Source organism: Adiantum capillus-veneris, chromosome 5, assembly GCF_014529385.1.
Source record: "Adiantum capillus-veneris isolate H3 chromosome 5, ASM1452938v2, whole genome shotgun sequence".
NCBI classification, from domain to species: Eukaryota; Viridiplantae; Streptophyta; class Polypodiopsida; order Polypodiales; family Pteridaceae; genus Adiantum; species Adiantum capillus-veneris.
In genome coordinates this window covers 162724560-162744425 of record NC_140935.1, presented here as the reverse complement: position 1 = coordinate 162744425, position 19866 = coordinate 162724560, and the positions used below count along the sequence as shown (strand labels likewise).

Below are 19866 nucleotides of genomic sequence, written 5' to 3'. Positions count from 1 at the left end.
CAACTTCTACCATGGAGATTTGCCTAAGGATTTGTACATGGAGCAACTAGCTAGGTTTGTGGCTCCTAATAGAAAAATTTGGTATCTAGGCCTCGCAAAACCCTTTATGGCTTGAAGTAAGAAAATTGTGAATGGTACCATAGATTCATGCAATCAGAGAGCTACCTCTACACTCGCAAGGCTCATGGTAATCTTATTCTTTTGATTTTGGATGTGGATGACATGCTAATTGCAAGGAATTTAGTTTTGGATGTGGATGCCTCAAAACATAGGCTACATGAGACCTTTACCATGAAGGACCTTGGGGATGCTAGTAATATCTTGGGTATGTGGATCATTCATGATTGTTCTTGTAGGCTACTTGTTTTGAGCCAAAAAGAGTACATTGACAAAGTTCTTCAGCATTTCCATATGCAATAGGGGGAAGCCCATTAGTACCCCATTGGCTACATATGTGAAACTTAATCATGATGACTACCCTTAGAAAAATGCAGAGACTATAGAGACATCTTGAATGCGTTAAGCTTCAACTGCGTTAGGCTTCAACTGTTTGATTCTTTGACATATGCCATGGTGGATGTGCATCCAGATATCTAGATATTGCTCGTGCAACTGGTATGGTTAGCAAGTACATGTCTAATTTGGGCACGCCATGAGAGGTATTCTCAAATACTTGAGGGAGAGTTCAAAGTTATCTGTATGCTTTGGTGAGCAAGATATGTATGTGCATGGATATGCTAATTCAAACTGTTCAGGGTCAGTATACACCAAGAAGTTTATTGTAGGCTATGTATCCGTAGTTGTAGGTGGACCGGTCTCTTTGGGCATCACATCTGCAACCATGCATTTCTTTGAGCACTATTGAATCTGAGTATATGGCTTCCAAAGAGGCCTTATGGCTCTCACGGCTAAAGGGAGATCTTGATATGGTTAGAGATGCTCCTATATTACATTGTGATAGCCAAAGTTCCATTGCATTAGCAAGGAATCATATCTTCAATGCAAAAACAAAGCACATTGAGGTGAGGTATCACTTTATTATAGAGGTCCTAGACGACAAGTGCATCTCGCTTGTCAAGGAACATAATAATGATAACCTTGCTGACATACTCACCAAGTCCTTAGTCTCACAACAATTTACACACTCTAGATCGCTGATAGGTATGGCTTGGCTTTTATTGTACTATATCCACTTTAAAGGCACATTGATTTTAAGTGGGAGATTGTTGGGTTAAAGGCCAGTGTGTCCAATCACCCATGTGTAAAATTACTCTTTTTATCCATATGATAATGATGCTGTAGGTAATTTTGATAATGTGGTTCTTTATGAGGTTTTCGCTTTGTATAAACGGAACCTGGTTAAGGTCCTTGTTGGTCGGTAAGAATATACGGTGATGGTATTTTGGCATGGCTTTTTACCCTTCCATTGGGTTTTCGGGTTGCTGTTAAACTTAGTAGTTACTGTTTGAGGAGGTTTCGGGATATGAGGTACCAGATGTTGCCGTTTAAAATCTTTGTAAAACCTAGTTTTTTTAGGGGGACTGCTCTACGTCAACATTGGATTTTTAGGGGATTGTGCTGCCACTTTACGTAGCATGGCAAGTACTCTGTCGGTAGTAAGCGGACATACTTTGGGGGCTTACTAAGCATCAAAATAAATAACTATGCTCACACTAGTATATTGGTTGTGTGTCATCTTTCCTTGTGCTCTTTGTGTGTGCCTCCTTGCTTGCCATTGCTTCCATTGCCTCCTTTCAAATATTTGTCTTTTGCATTTCTTTAAAAAAATTCAGATTTTATATTATATTCATGACCATAATAATTAAATCTAAGGTAGAAGTTTGAAAATACGACTTCATTCAAACAAGTATATCATTTCCTTTTAATGCTTACATAAATTAGTATGAGATATACAACACAAAGGTCTAATCACATCATATTTGGAAAAAACACTTCTTCCTTTCTTTAATAGAACCCATAAATGGCTAGGTTCAACTCATTCCCAAGATCTAAAACCAATATGGAGTTATAGCATACCCAAGATAAGAAGGGTACCACCCAAAGTTATCAATTATAAAAGACTTTCTTTTGAAAAATACCAACTAAAACAGTCTTCCTCCCCAAAAAAAAATTAGGTGAGTCCGTTCAACTGCTCTTCTTTTATTGTTCGAAAAATCCAAGTGAATTATCCTTTAAAAACATAGAGGCTTTAGATTTCTTTGTATATTTTAATAATCAAGGAAGAGAGAGCAATAACTACTCCTGAATATATATTCCAATGTCCTTAAGAAAATTAAGGTTAAAAAAATTTGTACATTACCAATAAGGACAAATTAAAGCAATCAAGGAGCCAAAAACGCAAAGCTTCAAAAACCCAAAGCATAACAAAAGGTAGTATTTAATGGCACAAAAGCCGACAAAATTATATGCATGCACACCCTTTTAAGAATTTCAGGGAGTAAAAGAATAGTAAAATATGACCAAAAACATGACTATTGTTGGATATGTTCCCTAAGATTAAATCAAACAACCCTTAGAAGTAAAAAGGGGACCGTCCCTAGGTAGTCTTTTTTCACAAGTGTATACTTAAGTACCAGAAGAAATTCCAGTAAACAAAAGTAAATTGTAAACTTCTAAGGATAATATAAAAAGCATGATGCTATAGCACATACAGCTACAAGCAAAGAACCACCCCTCCAACATCATGCAGTTTTTTGAGGGCTCATGAAAAAATACAAAAAGTTACAACATATTGGAGCAACATCCTTCTTTATTTATTTCATTAGACCAACAAGTCAAATCAAAATCATAAAACTATCTTTAGAAAGAATTAAATGGTGAAGTACAGGGAAGCACCATAAGATGTTTCTCAAAAGAGCACCAAACCAGTCGAACACTACTAAACAACACTAGAGCTTGAATGTTCATAATTACTACCATGAACAAAGCCTATCTAGAGAAAGGGAATGTATCCAACCAAGAGAGGAAATTATTTAACAAATTAGAAAGGTAGAGTATCATTTAGAGGGTCTATTGTAACCATATCCAAGATTAGTCCATTATATAAGATGTTTAACAACCAGTGTGTGTACATGTTTTTATCATTAATGCTCAACACATATAAACAAGATAGACCCATGTCAAAAACTAGTGAGCACAAACAGCTAAGGTGTTTTTTATCTTTTCCTCATTTAGTCTTGGGATCTAAACAATGGTTTAAATTTCTTTTTGCTAAATTTCAACCCAAAAACCTCCCAAACCAAATTCATCCCTTTACTGTGAGAAACTATTTAAAAGTGTTTTGTAACATAAAAGATCAACAGTTAGGATCCTATTTTCAAGACCAAATCTCCAATATCTTTGAGGAGCACAATCAAATAGATAAGAAAACCAAGAATTTAAAAATTTGTAATGAAATTTTAAGTTTCAACATTAACCAAAGTTAAGCATCAATGTTCAAGGCAAGTGGCCCTTATTCAAACCATTTTAACAATTAAACAAATATTGGCATTGCCTAGATACTGCTAAATCTACCATCTTAAAAAACCATCAAATTCAGTAATGCTAATAGCATAAACTATAAAGATTTCGATCGCAAGGTGCAATAGACTAGAAAGATTTTTGAGTCGTTCTCATCTTCTTTTTTGAATTATTATTGTCATTCTCATCCACACTATTAGAATGAAAACTTTTGTTGTCTAAGTTAGTTTCATCTTGACATCCACTTCACCTTGTGAATTCTCCTCATGGGTTCCTTACATTGTGGTCAGTTGGGTAGAGTGATCCTTGAGTAAACCTTCAATTGTATCTATCCAATAACTTTACATGTAGTTGTTTGACTTTGAGTAATTCCTAATGGTACGGTCTTATTGGCCTTCATATTTTGAGGATGCTAAAGTTCTAAGGTTTGGGTTCCATAAAGTTACGGGGGAGAATATCCTCTTGCAAATCTATAGTTATACTCACATAAAGTTCACCTTCTACTAGTTGATAATCAATTGTGATAGAAGAGGAGACCACTCTCCTACTAAGTTGGATGGTGTTGAAACTGACTGTGGAGCTTGGTGCAACTTTGGTTTACGAAATACCACTCGTATTCCATACAGCATGGGATTTTTCTCTAGCTCCAAGTCAATCTTAGCTTGACCAAATATTTCTTTTCACCAAATATACCAAGTTTGATACTTGCCAGAGGAGATAACTCACTGTCTTTGGTCGTTTTCTTTACTCCCATGTTAACTCCTTTGTTTCTCCTATTTTTCACTTTGTTCAAGGGTTGTAGTTGCAAAATATCCCGTCCTTAGTTCCTCGAGTACTAGCTATGGTGACAACCATGTCTGTTTCTTCCTTGGGAAAGCTATTTGATTTGGTCTCTTTGGTAGTGTCTTGCTCCTTAACCTCAAAACTCACTTGTGGATCTTGATTTGTGTGGATGAATGCTTGCCCTGAACACCCCTTTGATTGGTGCTTGCTTTGCATTATCAGCTTCATCTGAGATAGCTAAGGTAACAAATTAGGAAAGTGTTAAGGATTAATCAATAACTTTGACCAAGTAACTAGAATTTTCCACCTCAACTATCCTCCTACATTATACTATCAAATGAATTCTAAGATATTATTGATGCAAAAGATGCATTGCTTCACTCAATTGGTAATTGCAATAGCAACAAATGGCACAGAATGCCTGCTAGTAGATTCAAAATGCTTAGTTGTGCACCGTTTAGGCTGTGCTCGTGAACTTTCATTCAATTGTGGTACCTAACATGAACTCGAATGTGATCCTATGGATGGTGCACTATTGCTAGACTCCGCCACGAATCTAATTGATGAGAGTGCATGCATGCAATTACAACCATATTTATGTTCTATAAAGTGCATGCAATATGAGAGACATTGCAATAGTTCAAGCATTCATGCCCTCAACTCGTTAATTACTTTTTTGAACCACTTGCACTTCTTTGTGCTAGTCTGTTTAATTGGTTGACTTGGCAAAAAGCGCACATTTCAAGGTGACCGCTTTTCAATCTCTTTTACAACGAAATTGCACGACCTAGTAATGTAAAGGTGTTGATGAAGGGCTTGAGCTCGACACTTTGATAGATAAACGGATTTCAAAAATAAAATTTTGATATTGAGAAATTGTTTCCTTTCTCTATGTCCATGTTTCTCCATTTCTCTTGCATCTACAAATTCTCTTGTTTACAAAGGGTCCTCCCACGTTTTCATATAGAAAGTAGGCCTCAAAAGTTGTTCCCACCACAATCCTTAACCCTCACAAAACACTTTTCCGAAAACTATGTATCTTTCTTTAAAGAAAAAATAGAGCATTGGCTCTTGAAGTAGTGCAGCACCTTTGAAGGTGTGAGGAGATTCTGAGCAACCATGCTAGTGCCATCACTTGTGGCACAAATGTTGCACGTGAAACTGCAACCCACTTCATGTATCTCAAATGCTTGTATGTGCCTTTATTTTCTTTAAAGGAGAGTTTACACGTATTTGGTACATCTCATTGACACTATGCCAAAAATAGCTTTAATGTCTTAAGTATGTCAGCAAAAATGTAGTTTACACCTATGACTATTTGAGAACTCAACCATCAACATGCAATGATGTCTTGAGTAATAGCTAAACAATTAAGACTGGGAGTCTTATAAAAACAAAAAAAGAAAACAAGAACAATCTACTAATTTGCAACAGTACTTTGTAGGAAGCACCAACAACAGAGTGATTTCTTGAAGTTAGGAGTCAATGCCAAATAGAGGCAACTCTTAGTTTGTATATCAACCAATTAAGAATCAGAGCTAAAACGGGCATCCTGACTCCAAGATCAGCAAGAGATGCATGGGAGCTTTCTGTCACTTTTCTTTTCACTATTCTCACAAAACTTATTTTTATTCCCGGGAACTTTGATCGAACCTCTTGATAGAGTGTAACTGTAGTCCTTTTTTTACTCATTTGTGATTGGACTTCGATAATGTTAAAAAAGAAAAACATATGAAGTTTCACACATACCTTAAGACTACAAGAAGGAAATTGAAGGATCCTTGAAAGTTTTCCAAATTAGCATCACGTCTTTGAAATCCAGACATGCACAACTGTTGCACTCATTGAAAAATAATTCGTCTTGCTTCTAATTATGGAGAAGCTTCCTTAGCCATACCCATAGAGGCTTTCTAAATTCAAAGTGTTTTCCATGTTATTGCACTTGTTTCCAAAATTCCCCAAAAATAGACTTGTGTCTAAACTATCAAAAAACAACATTGGATTACCCATCTTGAACAGTTTGCTCTAAAAGGAGCAATGGGCCAGGCTAACCCTCCAATCTCTGTGTTCGGGAAAGTCTTTTTTGTTAATTTCCTCTGCATACAGATGCAAACCGGATATACCAATAATATTTTCGAAATTTGCAGGATTTTTGAACTATTTTCTTGCATATTTCACTGATTTTCCTTCCCTCTATGATAGTTTAGAACCGCTAATCTTGATTTTTAATCGGCTCAAGGCTAAGCTGAGGCAAACCTTTCCCAAACACTACCAACTCTTATTTTTGTTAACCTTCTGTTCACCCATTACTAACTATACAGGCAGTGCACTGAGCATTCTATACTAAGAACTACCAACAGATTTTGCAAAGTTCACCCTTTTTTTTTTCCTTTTTCTTTTGTTGGGGGGGGGGGGGGGGGGGGGGGGGGCAGCATGAGATGAAAAAAACACTTGCACACATCTATTGCCTTCATACATGTGCTAGCCTCCGCGTGTTTGACCTCCTTTTGACATTCAAGTCTTACAGATCCGTTCAACCATACTCCATACTAGGACATGATTTAACCAATCAATCCACTCCCAAAAAATTACTTGGAAAACAAGTTTCACTACCCAGCTAAACAAAGCAGGCTGTTTGAGGAAATTTGAACAAAAGAAATACTGAGAAGACCATAATCTGAAACAATAATGCCTTGCACCTTCCCTTTGAGTGATTTGATGTGAAGCTGCATTGATCAACTATGGCATCATTAAACCTTATGGCCTATGGGAAGATAAGTCTGCATACAGCAGCAACTACTTGTAAAGCGGCAGGACCCTGGAGGCAGTTAACTTATTGGTTCGATTTTGAGTCCTCTCCTCCTCTTCTTTAGTGAATTCTTTGTGCCATTCTCATCCTCACTGCTAGAATGGAAGCTTTCATTGTCTGAGTCAGTTTCAATTCCTGAATGTGTTGTATTTATAACCTGACCACCAGCTAGCCTTTCTGCTACAGAAACAGCGTCATCAGAGCAAAGGTCTGCGACACCGAGGGCCAAGTCCTGTGACAAAAACAAAATATATAGGCGATTTCACTTGAAACTGCCAAAGCAAACTGGAAGTTGAACAATTATTAGCATTAAAATCCAACAGTTCCAGGCAGCACATGACCATCATCGACCTCAAATGAACAAAAGGCTGAAGTCACAAGCCTTCCATCAACGAACAAACTTTTCAGCTGTCTTGATGTCCATAGTGCCAATGAAATAAAAAAACTCTCTCATGGGTTGCCTTGTCATAGACTTGGATCTCCTCCATCATGAACTGCCTAGTGGGCCGTCCATGTGTCATAAGGAGATTGTCGAGTCGGCACTCTGCTGATGTGGCAGTCACCCATGTGGCAGCTGGTAGAAGTTGAACAACACAAAAGACCAGGGAGACTGCGCCAGAGAGCGCAAGCTTGCTGATGACTAGCCAGGATATTATTAATAATAAAGTAGGGCTGCCTTTTTGAAGCACAAACTCAATGAGAGTGACAAGATGATCATGGGTTGAGTTTCGGGCACCCACTTTACACCAGTTCTTGCGGCCAGGGACTTGGCGAGGCGGTGAATCAAAAACAGACACATTGGAGGTTAGAAACTCTAACTCGAGACACGGTAGAGCGGAGTTCTCTACCCAGATGCACTGACCCCTAAGTCAGGCGCCTCTTCCACTCTGCAACTGTGCAACCATGCACTGATCTGTCAGAGTGGGCTCCCAAGGCTCACTTATAACGGCACTAGGGTCCAAAAACAACTGTTACAAAAGCTAGCACCCAAAACTCTTTTCAGTTAAAAACATAGCCCCCAAAAAGCTCTCCAAATCGATGCTTTCAAAAACTGGTGACAAAAAGCAACCTGTTGTACTGCCATGTCAGCAAGTGAAACGCAGCGCGTTTTTCAATGGAAATCCTGCTACTACTCCAGCATCCGTACGACGCCACATCATCAACTCTCTCTCTCTCTCTCTCTCTCTCTCTCTCTCTCTCTCTCTCTCTCTCTCTCTCTCTCTCTCTCTCTCTCTCTCTCCCCAAAATCCAAAAGAAGGAGAGCTTGCTATTCTTTTGTATTATGTAATCATATTACACACCCGAAGACATTACAGAATATGACGGATCTGATAGAGAAAAAAACCCTGAGCTATTCAACATCCACATACCATAAGGGAAAAACTACCAATGATACAAAGCTACAAAAGATGGGTGATACAACAAAAGCTAGGAGCCAGGGAGTAAGGGAAGAAGGTAGCAGAACCAGGCAACCTAGATGTCGACGAGGCCAAAAACCAAAGAATCTCCGATAGCAGCTCAAGGTCTCCAAGGCCGTAAGCAACAGCACATTCGAGCAGAATAAGCACCACCACCGCCAAAGACTCTGCATCAAAACTCCGGGAGAGAGATAGCCTCGCAACCATACCTGGCCAAATCAACAGGGCTATGACTTTCTGCAACCTGCATAAGCAAAAACATAGTATGGAACAAGCTAAAGAAGAGGCTATAGGCTCAACCGTCCAACCCTCCATGACCACCACATACCCTAAACACTTATCCTATTGAGCAAAAACAGGGGAATTAAACTGAAAAATAGGCAAAAGCATACATCATACAATCATCCACACACACACACACAAGCAGACAGGCATACGCATGCAAGCATGCAGAAAAAATACCCATCACAGACTAAGGAAAGAAACCACAAGCATGCAGCAGGCAAAAACATACATCATGCAATCATCCACACACACACCACCCACAAGCAGACGAGCATACACATGCATATAAACATGCAAGCATGCAGACAAAACGCCCATCACACACCAAAAAAAGAAATCACAAGCATGCAACATCCAACTAGCATGTAAGTAAGCAATCGGAAGGACAAGCCTGCGTGAGAAAGAAGGCAGAAAACAAAAAATGTCACAGGCAGGAGATCAATAGGAAAGGACGTCAGAGTTAGGGTGGAAGAAGGGTGTCAAAGAACCACCAGGCAAGTAGGACCGCGTGCTTCTGAGGCATGGAGAGCAGGATCGTTGCGGGGAAGAACTGCCAGAAGAGGACACAAAGACCCGCACGCATGCATGCGCATTCTGGCCTTTTGAAGACATTAATATAACATTTCATTTAATTTCATTTCTCTCTCTCTCTCTCTCTCTCTCTCTCTCTCTCTCTCTCTCTCTCTCTCTCTCTCTCTCTACGCAATGGAAGAAGGAGAAAGAGGACATGCACGCAAAGATACAAGCACTTAAGGCGGATTCACAAGCACTCAAAGAAGAGGTCTCAGCCCTCAAGCGGTAGACTAGAGGACGGTGAATTCCAGCCCTCGGTGATAGAGGAAATCAAGGTCATCAAGGAACAGGTACGGATGATCAAAGAGGAAGAGAAACAGAATGTGGCAAAGACGTCTTTGTGGGTGGATGTGATCACGAAGACACAGAAGAAGGCAGACGAGGCCGAGAAATGGATAGAAGTCGCTAAGAAAGGGAAAGAGAAAGAAACCACATCTATCCCCACTCCTACAATCATCAACATGACTTTAGAAGAAGAACATCGAAGGAAGACTAGAGCTTTGCATGTACGGGTAACCGGTCTAAAAGACCGAGATGACGTGGAAGGGGAAGTCAAAGAACTTCTCCGCATGATGGGTAGTGAGACTACTCATACAAAGTCATGGAGGGTAGGGAAGAAGTCACAAGGAAATGGGGAGACTTCAAAGGAGAGAGCTCTAATCATGCGTTTCCCATCCATGGAGGCAAAGGACTTCTTGAAGAAACGTCCTACACTAAAGAAAACGGGCATATTCCTTGGTGATGACCTCACACTCTCACAACTCGCTCATATGAAAAAAATTATGCCCGAGATAATAACAATTCGAGAAAAGGGGAAAGTGGCCTTCTATAGGGATGGATGAGTGGTTGTTATGGAGAAGCGCCCCGCATGACGGCGCGAGACCTGTGGGACCACACTCAAAGTGGCTACATGGAATTGTAATGGATCTTTGCGCCTTGATGTAGGGGCCTTTGAGGATAGTTTCACAGGGAGGGACATCATTTTCTACTCTGAGACACATCACACATCAGGCCCCGGGGCAGTCCATGCCACATGTAAGCGGATACAGATGGGAGACAGCTTGCAGACAGGAGACTCCATCAGAGCATAGAGGACGAGGTTTAGGAGGAGTGGCAGTATTATTCAGGGAGTTACAACCTCTAGCTCGGATGGATGAGCATTATGTGGGTGAGGCTGAAGGCAGAGACGGGCAGATACCTCTACATCGCTATTTGCTATTTCCCTCCTAATACGTCAGTATATGCATCACCTAGAGGACAGTCCCCCTTCTCTATTTTGGATGATGATATATGGGAGTTTTCTAGGGAAGGCAACATTATTATCTTGGGGGATTTCAATGCTAGGACTGCCCATCACCAGACAGTATTCTATGATACCTCAGAGGAGTTGATGCGGGAGCTTGATATTATAGAAATGGGCTTGTCTAGATTGTCACGGGATGAGGAGCAAGATGAGGATATTTGGGAGTTCTCGAGGCATGGAGATGTCATCCTACTTGGGGATTTCAAAATGCTAGGACAGCATGCCATCAAGCACCTTTCTTTGACACTTCCGAGGAGCTGTTTAGAGAGCTAGACTCCAGAGAGATGGGACTCTCCAGGACCTCAAAGGATGCTGAGAAATTTACAGAGTATGGGATATCTCATTGAGATGGGCAAAGCACATGGATTGGCTATTTTGAATTGCCTTGATAGATATTCCGGTCCAGGCAGCTTCACTTGCTTCCCTCGTAGACATGGTGCTAGCACTGTGGATTATGTTTTAGCTCCCACATCACTTATACCATGCATTCAGGTCTTATCAGTCTCGCTCGCACCTGTTGGAGTGGCTGTAGATCATGCTCAAATATCTTTTGCAATAGATTTTACTTACACTGTTTGTGGCTTTCATCATGCAACACATCGCCATCCAAGATACCACTTCTGCAAAGAGACATAAGGAGTGTACATAGAAGAGTTGTATAGTCTTCTAGCAGGGGAAAATCCCCATAAACCCTCGTCAGAGCTCACCCAGATATGGACCTAGTGGAAGACCACAATCTAGGAGCACGCATCAGAATAGTTGGTATGATGATCAGTATCGCGAGACGAGAGCCGGCTACAAAGAGAGGTGGCTTTGGGAGAGATCCAAGCATGGGCAATCGCATATCCTCTTATGCCACCTTATATGGCGAAAGAAGAGAGCTTTCTTGGCTCAGCTTGAGAGAGACATTTATCAGATACTCTTGAGCCAAGACTCTAGGGAGAGTTGGCGACTCTTTAGAGAGCACTCACCCTCTCTTGTCATTACTTCTATAGAGAAATGGACACAATATGCATCCTCTCTCTATACACAGTAGCAGAAAAATTACCATTGCCAAACCCATCGGAGCAATATCCTCCCACCTCTACTTTCTTCACAGGAGAGATGGTGAGAGGAGCCATTGACAGATTGCACACAAGAAGATGATGGTATAGTGACATGGCATTTTATACATGCTAGGGAACATATTGATGGTTTCTTGGCCTTCATTTTCAATAGGGCCATGTGTGAGGAGTTTCTTGAGACTTGGAGTACATCTACCATTGTACCACTACTCAACTCTAGAGATCCAACCCTACCAACTATCCATCTCACTATCATGATTTGCCACTCATTAGCCAAGCATATGCATCTATATTTGAGCATGAGTTGAGCAGATAGGCAGAGAGAGAGAGAGAGAGAGAGAGTACAAGCTTCAGGGCAAGCTGGATTCAGGAGGGGATTGAAGATTCTCTACACTTGATCATATTTTCACACTTAGAGCGATCATTGAGGAGAGTAGAGCACATGGGAGAAGGATTCATTGTAGCTTTATGGATTTCCGCGAAGCCTTTGGCACACTCCCAAGAGCCAAGTAGATACACCAACTACATGATTTGGAGTCCCACCGGAGCTTTTTTGGGGTATCATGGCACTATATAAGACAACTATAGGTAGAGTACAGATAGCCGAGATAGCCGAGGGTCTTTCAGAACCTATTCACTCTACTATTGGGGTGAAGCACGGATGCCCTGGCAAAACCAAGGTGATGGTATTCAGTACTCCGACGCAATGGACAGGAGATCGTAGAGTATGTAAACTCTTATACATATCTTGGTGTTGTATTTAGTGGACCTACTTTCTCTATGAGAGGTGTTGCAGAGGCGAGATTGACTAGGGGATATGCAGCAATAGCAGGACTAGAGAGGATATGTTCACATGTGCAGTTTCAGGAGCCACACACAAAGCTATGGCTATTTGACACATTGGTCACTTCCACAATGCTTTATGGAGTGTAAATATGGGGGCCTAGCCTGAATCATCATAGTAGATTAGGGTGCACATATAATTGATCCATGGAGAGGCCATTTGTATCCATGATCTCCACGTTGATCCGGGTGAAAGCCTCAATGCCACATGAGATTATCAGAGCCTAGATGAGCGCAACACCAATTGTGGTGGAGGCTCTTCCTAAATCAATGTCTTTTATTCATAGCACATGGGAGCTACCACGCAACAGATATGCACAACTAGCGCTTGCATCATCGCGACAATTGGCCAGTGAGTCGTACTTCACGAGAGTAAAAAGTGCCCAACCAAGCTAAGTGGAGAGAGGACGTCTTAGTAGTCTCTGAAAGATATGCACTTTGACCGAAAGCCCAGTGAGCAACTGTAAATCAAGAACCGAAGCCATGAAAAGCCACCAGCAATGAAGATGAAAGTGATCAACTACCAGATGCTCGGTGTCGGGCAGATGACCGCCAACTAGTAAAATGTTGCAGCAAGAGGTAATGAGGAACAAAAGGGACAAAGCAGACAATGGCGAAGTGAGAGAGAAGAGGTGACTGACATCACCAAGGTCCAAGATACATCAGGAGGATGGCACAAGGTGGGTAACAAAGCACTGCATCGGAGCTGACAAGGAGCTTTCATCCAGAAGAGTGAGCAGTCCGCTTGTTAAAGGTGGCTCCTGAAGACCATTGCTGGAGAAGGAACTTCTAGGAGGCACTCTAGGAGGCTTTGACATAGCAGCCAGGTGGAAACCGGCTGAAGAAGCTTGGTAGAGAGAGCTGAGATGAGCACAGATGGTCAACCACGAACAAGAAACAACCAAAACCAAAACCCCAAACAAACAACCCAAGCCAACCAAAAGAAGGGGAATGAAAGCAAAACAAAAACAAGCAAAAACAACAGAAACACGAAGCAAACAAAGCAAACCTTAAGGACAAGCGTCCACGCACACTCGCACACGCGCACACTCAAAAGCAAACCTAAAGGACACACACACACACACACACACACTATGCAAGCCTCCACACACTCAAACCCACTCACACCCATAAGCAAACCATCAGAGGGACATAGTGCACACAAACACATGCCAACACAAACAGAAAAGCAAAAACAAACAAGAACCAAAAAGGAAGGCCAACATAGGGAGAAATGCCTAAACTAGTGCCAAAGAGTCTGCAGCACGAGAATGGGAAGCTGGAGTGGGAGCAAGGGCGCGGGAGCAGCCTTCTCTAGAAAGAGACAGTTGTCCTGGCAGGCTCCTTGTTGATGGAGGTAGGGCGGTAGCTTGAGAATCGGGCATGAAGACGAAACGCGAATCTGTGGAGAGGCCAGCTGCGCCGCTGCATGTCGAGGACGTCACGAAGCCACTCTCTACAAAGGATTCCTTCTGCGGCAGAGTTGAGGGGAGGCAACCGCAAGGGAGAGGGGGAAAGCCAGGTCACGGAAGAGGTGGGGAACAATGCCACAAGGCGGGGGTAGATGGTAAGGACAGGGCACGCGAAGGGGCAGGGCTGATGGTAGGGGCAGGGGCGGCCAAGGTAGCACAGCGCGTCACATGACACATCCAACCCTATGTATCCGTGGACAAGCCACAGTATGACCAGGGTTCAGTTCAGTCAGTCTAGAATAAGCAGTGATCTGACACTTTTGTGAGTCTGTTCATAGACCGTGCATATCCAGACACTTAGAATAGATGCATATCCTCTGGTTGGACACAGCATGACCATCAGATTTCCATCAGAACCCATCAGGAGCATTTTTACAGTGCATAGACCTATTTTTCCTATTTTTGACATTTTTCACTTATTATTTTTTAATGACTTGTTGGAAACTAGGTAGGGCAATTTTGCTATGTTTGTATATATAGAAACCTAGCGCTAGCACTTTCTCGCAGAAGAGGCAGCAGGAGCACCTTGCTCAACAGGCAACTTCTCAGCAAGACCCCCACAGAGGCCTAGCGTTTTTGCAAGAGACAGCACAACCTAGAGTTTTTGGATTCAAGACCAGCCCTGGCGTTTTGCGCAGCATATCAGCCCCGGCGACCACAGAGACAGCAGATTCCCTAGCGTTAGCAGATTCCACAGCAGATATCAGTTTAAGCTGTCACAAAGTGATGACGTGGCGGACAACAGAAACCCTAATTTTTGCCAGAAACCCTAAAATTCCTACAAACCCTAATTTTTGCCAAAAACCCTAATTTCCGGAAATCGCGGAGGCGGATTTTTTTTTTTTTTTTGGAAAATGATGAGCGACGCAAATTTCGCTTTTTCTCTACTTAAATGAGAAAGAGAGAGAGAATGCTTTTGCTTTCATGTTTTGACTCTCTGTGAGAGAGAGAGAGCAATTGCTTTTGATTTGAAGCTATTGGGGCTCTGCTTTTGGGCATCCCTTGTAACCTTTAAATTAGTGGTGAGGGCCTCACTTCTCAGGGCATCTGGACGCAGAGTCTGAGAGTGAAACCCTAACCGCTCTCTTGTACTTTGATGATTGATTAATATAAAAAGAAATACCGAAAGGGGCGCCAGTCTTTGGGGCCAATATCTCTAGGCACGGAACTCCGCCGGGCCAGTGCAAATCTATTGTGATCTGTGAATTGTTTTGAAGTGGTTATTTGGTGCTGTCCCGGTTGATTCTTGACTTGGAGTGTCCAAGTCTGTTACATCAGCCCTAGCGTTTTTGCATCAACCTGAGACCATCAACGTTTTTACAAATCTTCGGGACAAGACCTCAGTTAGCATCAACGTTTTCAGTTTTCAGCAGTCAGTACCCGCAATAGAACCCCCGAACCTCGCAGATCTCACCTTCCCGCAACAGATCCTCGCCGCACGGTCCCATCCAGCGTCGTTCACAGTTTCAGCCCGGAAAACGTAGATTTCAGCATCTGTGTTTTCAGCGCGTCGTCGCGCATCGTCGCCATCGACATAGAGTCAAAATTCAGCAGATAAAGATTGCACATTTCAGCCCTTAACATTTTCAGATTTCAGCCCGTCTCGTCGTCGACATCATCGGCAAGTCCAAAGCATTGTAGAGATTTGTGCAATCATAAGTAGACCACTCTCGCCATAGAGAGTGGGCCCTTGGAGGAGGGTTTGACAACTTTCTGGTGTTGTATTCTTCTCTCTCTATCTCTCAGTCTCAGCACCTTTATTCACAGTGTTCATCCACTTTGTTTGTGTCCATTGCACTCTCTCACTAAAGGAACGGAAGGCTCTCCCCCTTCCGTAAGTAAAACGAACCCTTGAGCACAATTCGGAGCACTCATCTTGAGCAAAGTTCAACATTCACTTCAGCTCCACCTTACATTGGTATCAGAGCTTTGGCAGTGTTCTGTATCACTCAAGGAAAGAACCACAAGAAATTTGTTTTGCTTGTTGCGGTCGCACGTAACCCAAGTTCTCTTGGGCGTGTCGATTCCTATTTGTGTTTTTAAAGAGTGACAGGAAACCCAAGAAAGAAGGGCTTGTCCAGCCTCCCCTTGTGCCTCTTTTCACTCATTGAGAGCGGACCGTGCACTTGGCGGCCGGCCAATCGACGTGAGGTGGGAAAAAGCAACCTTGGTGTGAGCGCAAGGCCGCCAAGGGGTGCACCCGCGTAAAAGAGTAGAACTCGGGTGAAGAGAAGATCCTTCTCTAACACAAATTGCAAGCGAAAGAAGAACCTCAAGACTCCAAGAAGCTCAAGACTCCAGAACCTCAAGACCCCAAGACCCCCAAGAACCTCAAGACCCTCAAGAACCCCAACAACCAAGACCCCCAAGAACCCAAGATCCTAGTGAACTTAAGAACCCAAGACATCAGTGGATGGTCATCACCCGAGGCGGAATGGATACTTCGCATGGAGGTGATGAGCATGGAAGTGGCGAAGAAGAGTTTTCCTCACTAGGAGGTTTTTCCGACCCTTCCCCATCTACGCCAAAGATTGCACCAGATCCTATGGCAGCTTTCGACAAGATGATAATGGACAAGGAGTTAGAACGCAAAGCAAGAAAAGCAGAAATTGATTGCGCGCGACAAAAGTACGAGGAAAGAATGGCAGCCATAGCGCGTGCGCGCAACAAAAGAGAAGCAAAGTTTGATCGCGAGAAGAAAGAAAGACAAGCAGAATTTGATCGCGCGAACAATGCAAGACAAGCAATGAACAACCGACACATGAAAGAGATGTTGCGACTCTTTTCTCAAGTGCAGGCACAGATGCAAGAGATTCGGGAAAAGGAGACTCTCAGTCTCTTCTTCTCCAAAGCATGAGACACAAGAGTTGAATGATGAATTGCATGATAATGATGAGCATGATGATTTGGATGATAAGGATAAGCATGAAGAATTGTCTGACAATGACAAGCATGATGAACTGCGTGATAGTGACAAGCATGATGATTTGCATGAAGATGATGTGATTGTTTACAAGCATGATGTGTTAGTTGATACTTTTTCTAGTGAAGCTAACCTCATTGCAGAGACGATCAATCACGAAGCACCAATCTTGGCTCTGGAGTCAAGGTCCAAAGAACCCCCTTAGGAAGAACCGATCTTGGCTCTCGAGCCTAGGTCCACAGAACCCCCACAGGAAGTATTATGTGTTCAAATGATTAGTCAGCAAGCATTGTTCGAGTGTTTCATTTGGGATCGTTTCATGTATTTTAGTCAGCGTCTTTATGTGATCCCTTTTCCTAGGCATGACATATTGTACGTTGAGCACGTTTCACTCATGAATGAGCACGGATGTATGCGGATTGTTCATGGAAAGCTGAAATGTTTGCAGTCTAGGAAGTCACATTTAATGTCTCTTCCTTGGCATGACACAATCGTAGAACGAGCACAAGAAGAATTGAGCACCAAGCATGGGCATTTCCGTTGTAAATTGCCACAGATGATTGATTTAGATCAAAAAGACACTATTCAATCTCATTGTTTGCATGTGTGTAGTGAACGGTTTGGCACTCCGTCTATTTGTTCATCTACATTGCATGCACAGTCTTTGAGGAAGACGAGATTTTCTCCACTCACTTTACATGGAATAGGTATGTTCATGTTTTTGTGTTGGAAGTGGTTTCAGGAATTTTCAGCCTCGGAGATTCTTGAAGAAGGTAGACGCATGACTATAGACGGTTGAAGCATTGAAGGAGCCACAGATGACTTTGTGTCGCTTTCGGCGCGGCCCAAAGAAGAAGGCATTGCAGACCTTTATGAAGTTCAAGTATCGCACGACACACGCATCAGAGTGGGCCAGCGAAGAGTCCTTTCAAGGATTCTGGATGTTGTTGGCGATCTCCCTCGACGCCATACAGTTCGGTACCAGTACCTCACTTTGAAAAGGAGAGGATGTCACGTGACACATCCAACCCTATGTGTCCGTGGACAAGCTACAGCATGACCAGGGTTCAATTCAATCAAGTCAGTCTAGAATAAGCAGTGGTCTGACACTTTTGTGAGTCTATTCGCAGACCGTGCATGTCCAGACACTTAGAATAGATGCATATCCTCTGGTTGCACACACCATGATCATCAGATTTCCATCAAAACCCATCAGGAGCATTTTTACAGTGCATAGACCTATTTTCCCTATTTTTGATATTTTTCACTTATTATTTTTAAGTGACTTTTGTTGGAAAGTAGGTAGGGCAATTTTGCTAAGTTTGTATATATAGAAACCTAGCGCTAGCACTTTCTGGCAGAAGAGGCAGCAGGAGCACCTTGCTCAACAGGCAACTTCTCAGCAAGACCCCCACAGAGGCCTAGCGTTTTTGCAAGAGAGCACACAACCTAGAGTTTTTGGATTCAAGACCAACCCTGGCGTTTTGCACAGCAAATCAGCCCCGGCGACCACAGTAGACAGTAGATTCCCTAGCGTCAGCAGATTCCACAGCAGATAGCACTTTCAGCCCAAGCGTTTTTGCAGATCCTCGCGACAAGACCTCGGTTAGCATCAGCGTTTTCAGTTTTCAGCAGTCAGTACCCGCAGTAGAACCCCCGAACCTCGTAAATCTCACCTTCCCGCAGCAGATCCTCGCCGCACGATCCGATCCAGCGTCGTTCACAGTTTCAGCCCGGAAAACGCAGATTTCAGCATCTGTGTTTTCAGCGCGTGGTCGTCGCATCGTCGCCATCGAGATTGTCATCGATATAGAGTCAGAATTCAGCAGATAAAGATTTGCACATTTCAGCCCTTAACATTTTCAGATTTCAGCCCTTCTCATCGTCGTCCTCATCGTCGTCGACATGATCGGCAAGTCCAAAGCGCAATCATAAGTAGACCACTCTCGCCATAGAGAGTGGGGCCCTTGGAGGAGGGTTCGACAACTTTCTCGTGTCGTATTCTTCTCTCTCTAACTCTCAGTCTCAGCACCTTCATTCACAGTGTTCATCCACTTTGTTTGTGTCAATTGCACTCTCTCACTAAAGGATCGGAAGGCTCTCCCTTCCGTAAGTAAAAAGAACCCTTGAGCACAGTTTGCAACACTCATCTTGAGCAAGTTCAACATTCACTTCTGCTCCACCTAACAGCGCGAAGGCTGTCCAAGGCAGGCAAGTCGCGAGGGAGGCGAGCAGGCGACCCTAGGGTTTCTTGCGCACAAGAGACCTTGTTCGACATGCTCTCTCTCTCTCTCTCTCCCCCCCCCCCCCCTCAGGTCGCGAGGGAGGCGTGCAGGCGACCCTAGGGTTTCTTGCGCACAAGCGACCTTGTTCAACATCTCTCTCTCTCTCTCTCTCTCTCTCTCTCTCTCTCTCTCTCTCTCTCTCTCTCTCTCTCTCTCTCTCTCTCTCTCTCTCTCTATAAAAGTGAGGCTTGACCCTTTGCATTACATAAATCGACCATCTGTCCTATGGGAAAAAACCTGACAAATGTACAATGAAATTTTAATCATGGGGGAAAATCCCATAACAAACCACAAGAAACATCTAGGGGTAAAGATACTTTAACCAGCTGGTGAAGTATAGCTATCTCGATAGTGATCAAGTCTACATAAATCTGCCCCAAGCTCTTTCCACCTCAAGCAATGTAGCGAAAACCACCAAGTCCAGTGATGTTCATCTGACTGATATAAATCATCCGCTGGAAAAAACCTCCTGTAGCAGCTCACAACATCCAAGGGACTGTGAAACCCCTAGGTCATGCCTCCAAAATCATCCACATCCATCATTGCCTGATGATAAACTCCAAAAAAGGATGCGGATCTATGGCACAACCAAACTGTAAGAGAAGCAAGGGGGACCCACTCGCTGTCC

At 42.9% G+C, this 19866-nt stretch overlaps 1 protein-coding gene across 3 annotated transcripts in view; it reads right to left on the bottom strand.

Annotated features, from left to right (window-relative positions):
• Window positions 1-6699: 6699 nt before the first annotated feature.
• LOC147458464 (uncharacterized) overlaps window positions 6700-19866 on the bottom strand; it is an 80194-nt gene continuing 67027 nt past the window's right edge. Inside the window, exon 6 of one of the 3 annotated variants that reach the window (XM_086513082.1) lies at window positions 6700-7304. In XM_086513082.1, coding sequence (XP_086369208.1) covers window positions 7092-7304 — 213 coding nt within the window. In that variant the 3' untranslated portion in view covers window positions 6700-7091. Of the gene's footprint in view, window positions 7305-8319; window positions 8735-19866 lie in introns of those variants that run through there. The other 2 variants (XM_086513083.1, XM_086513085.1) reach the window with 2 other exon arrangements.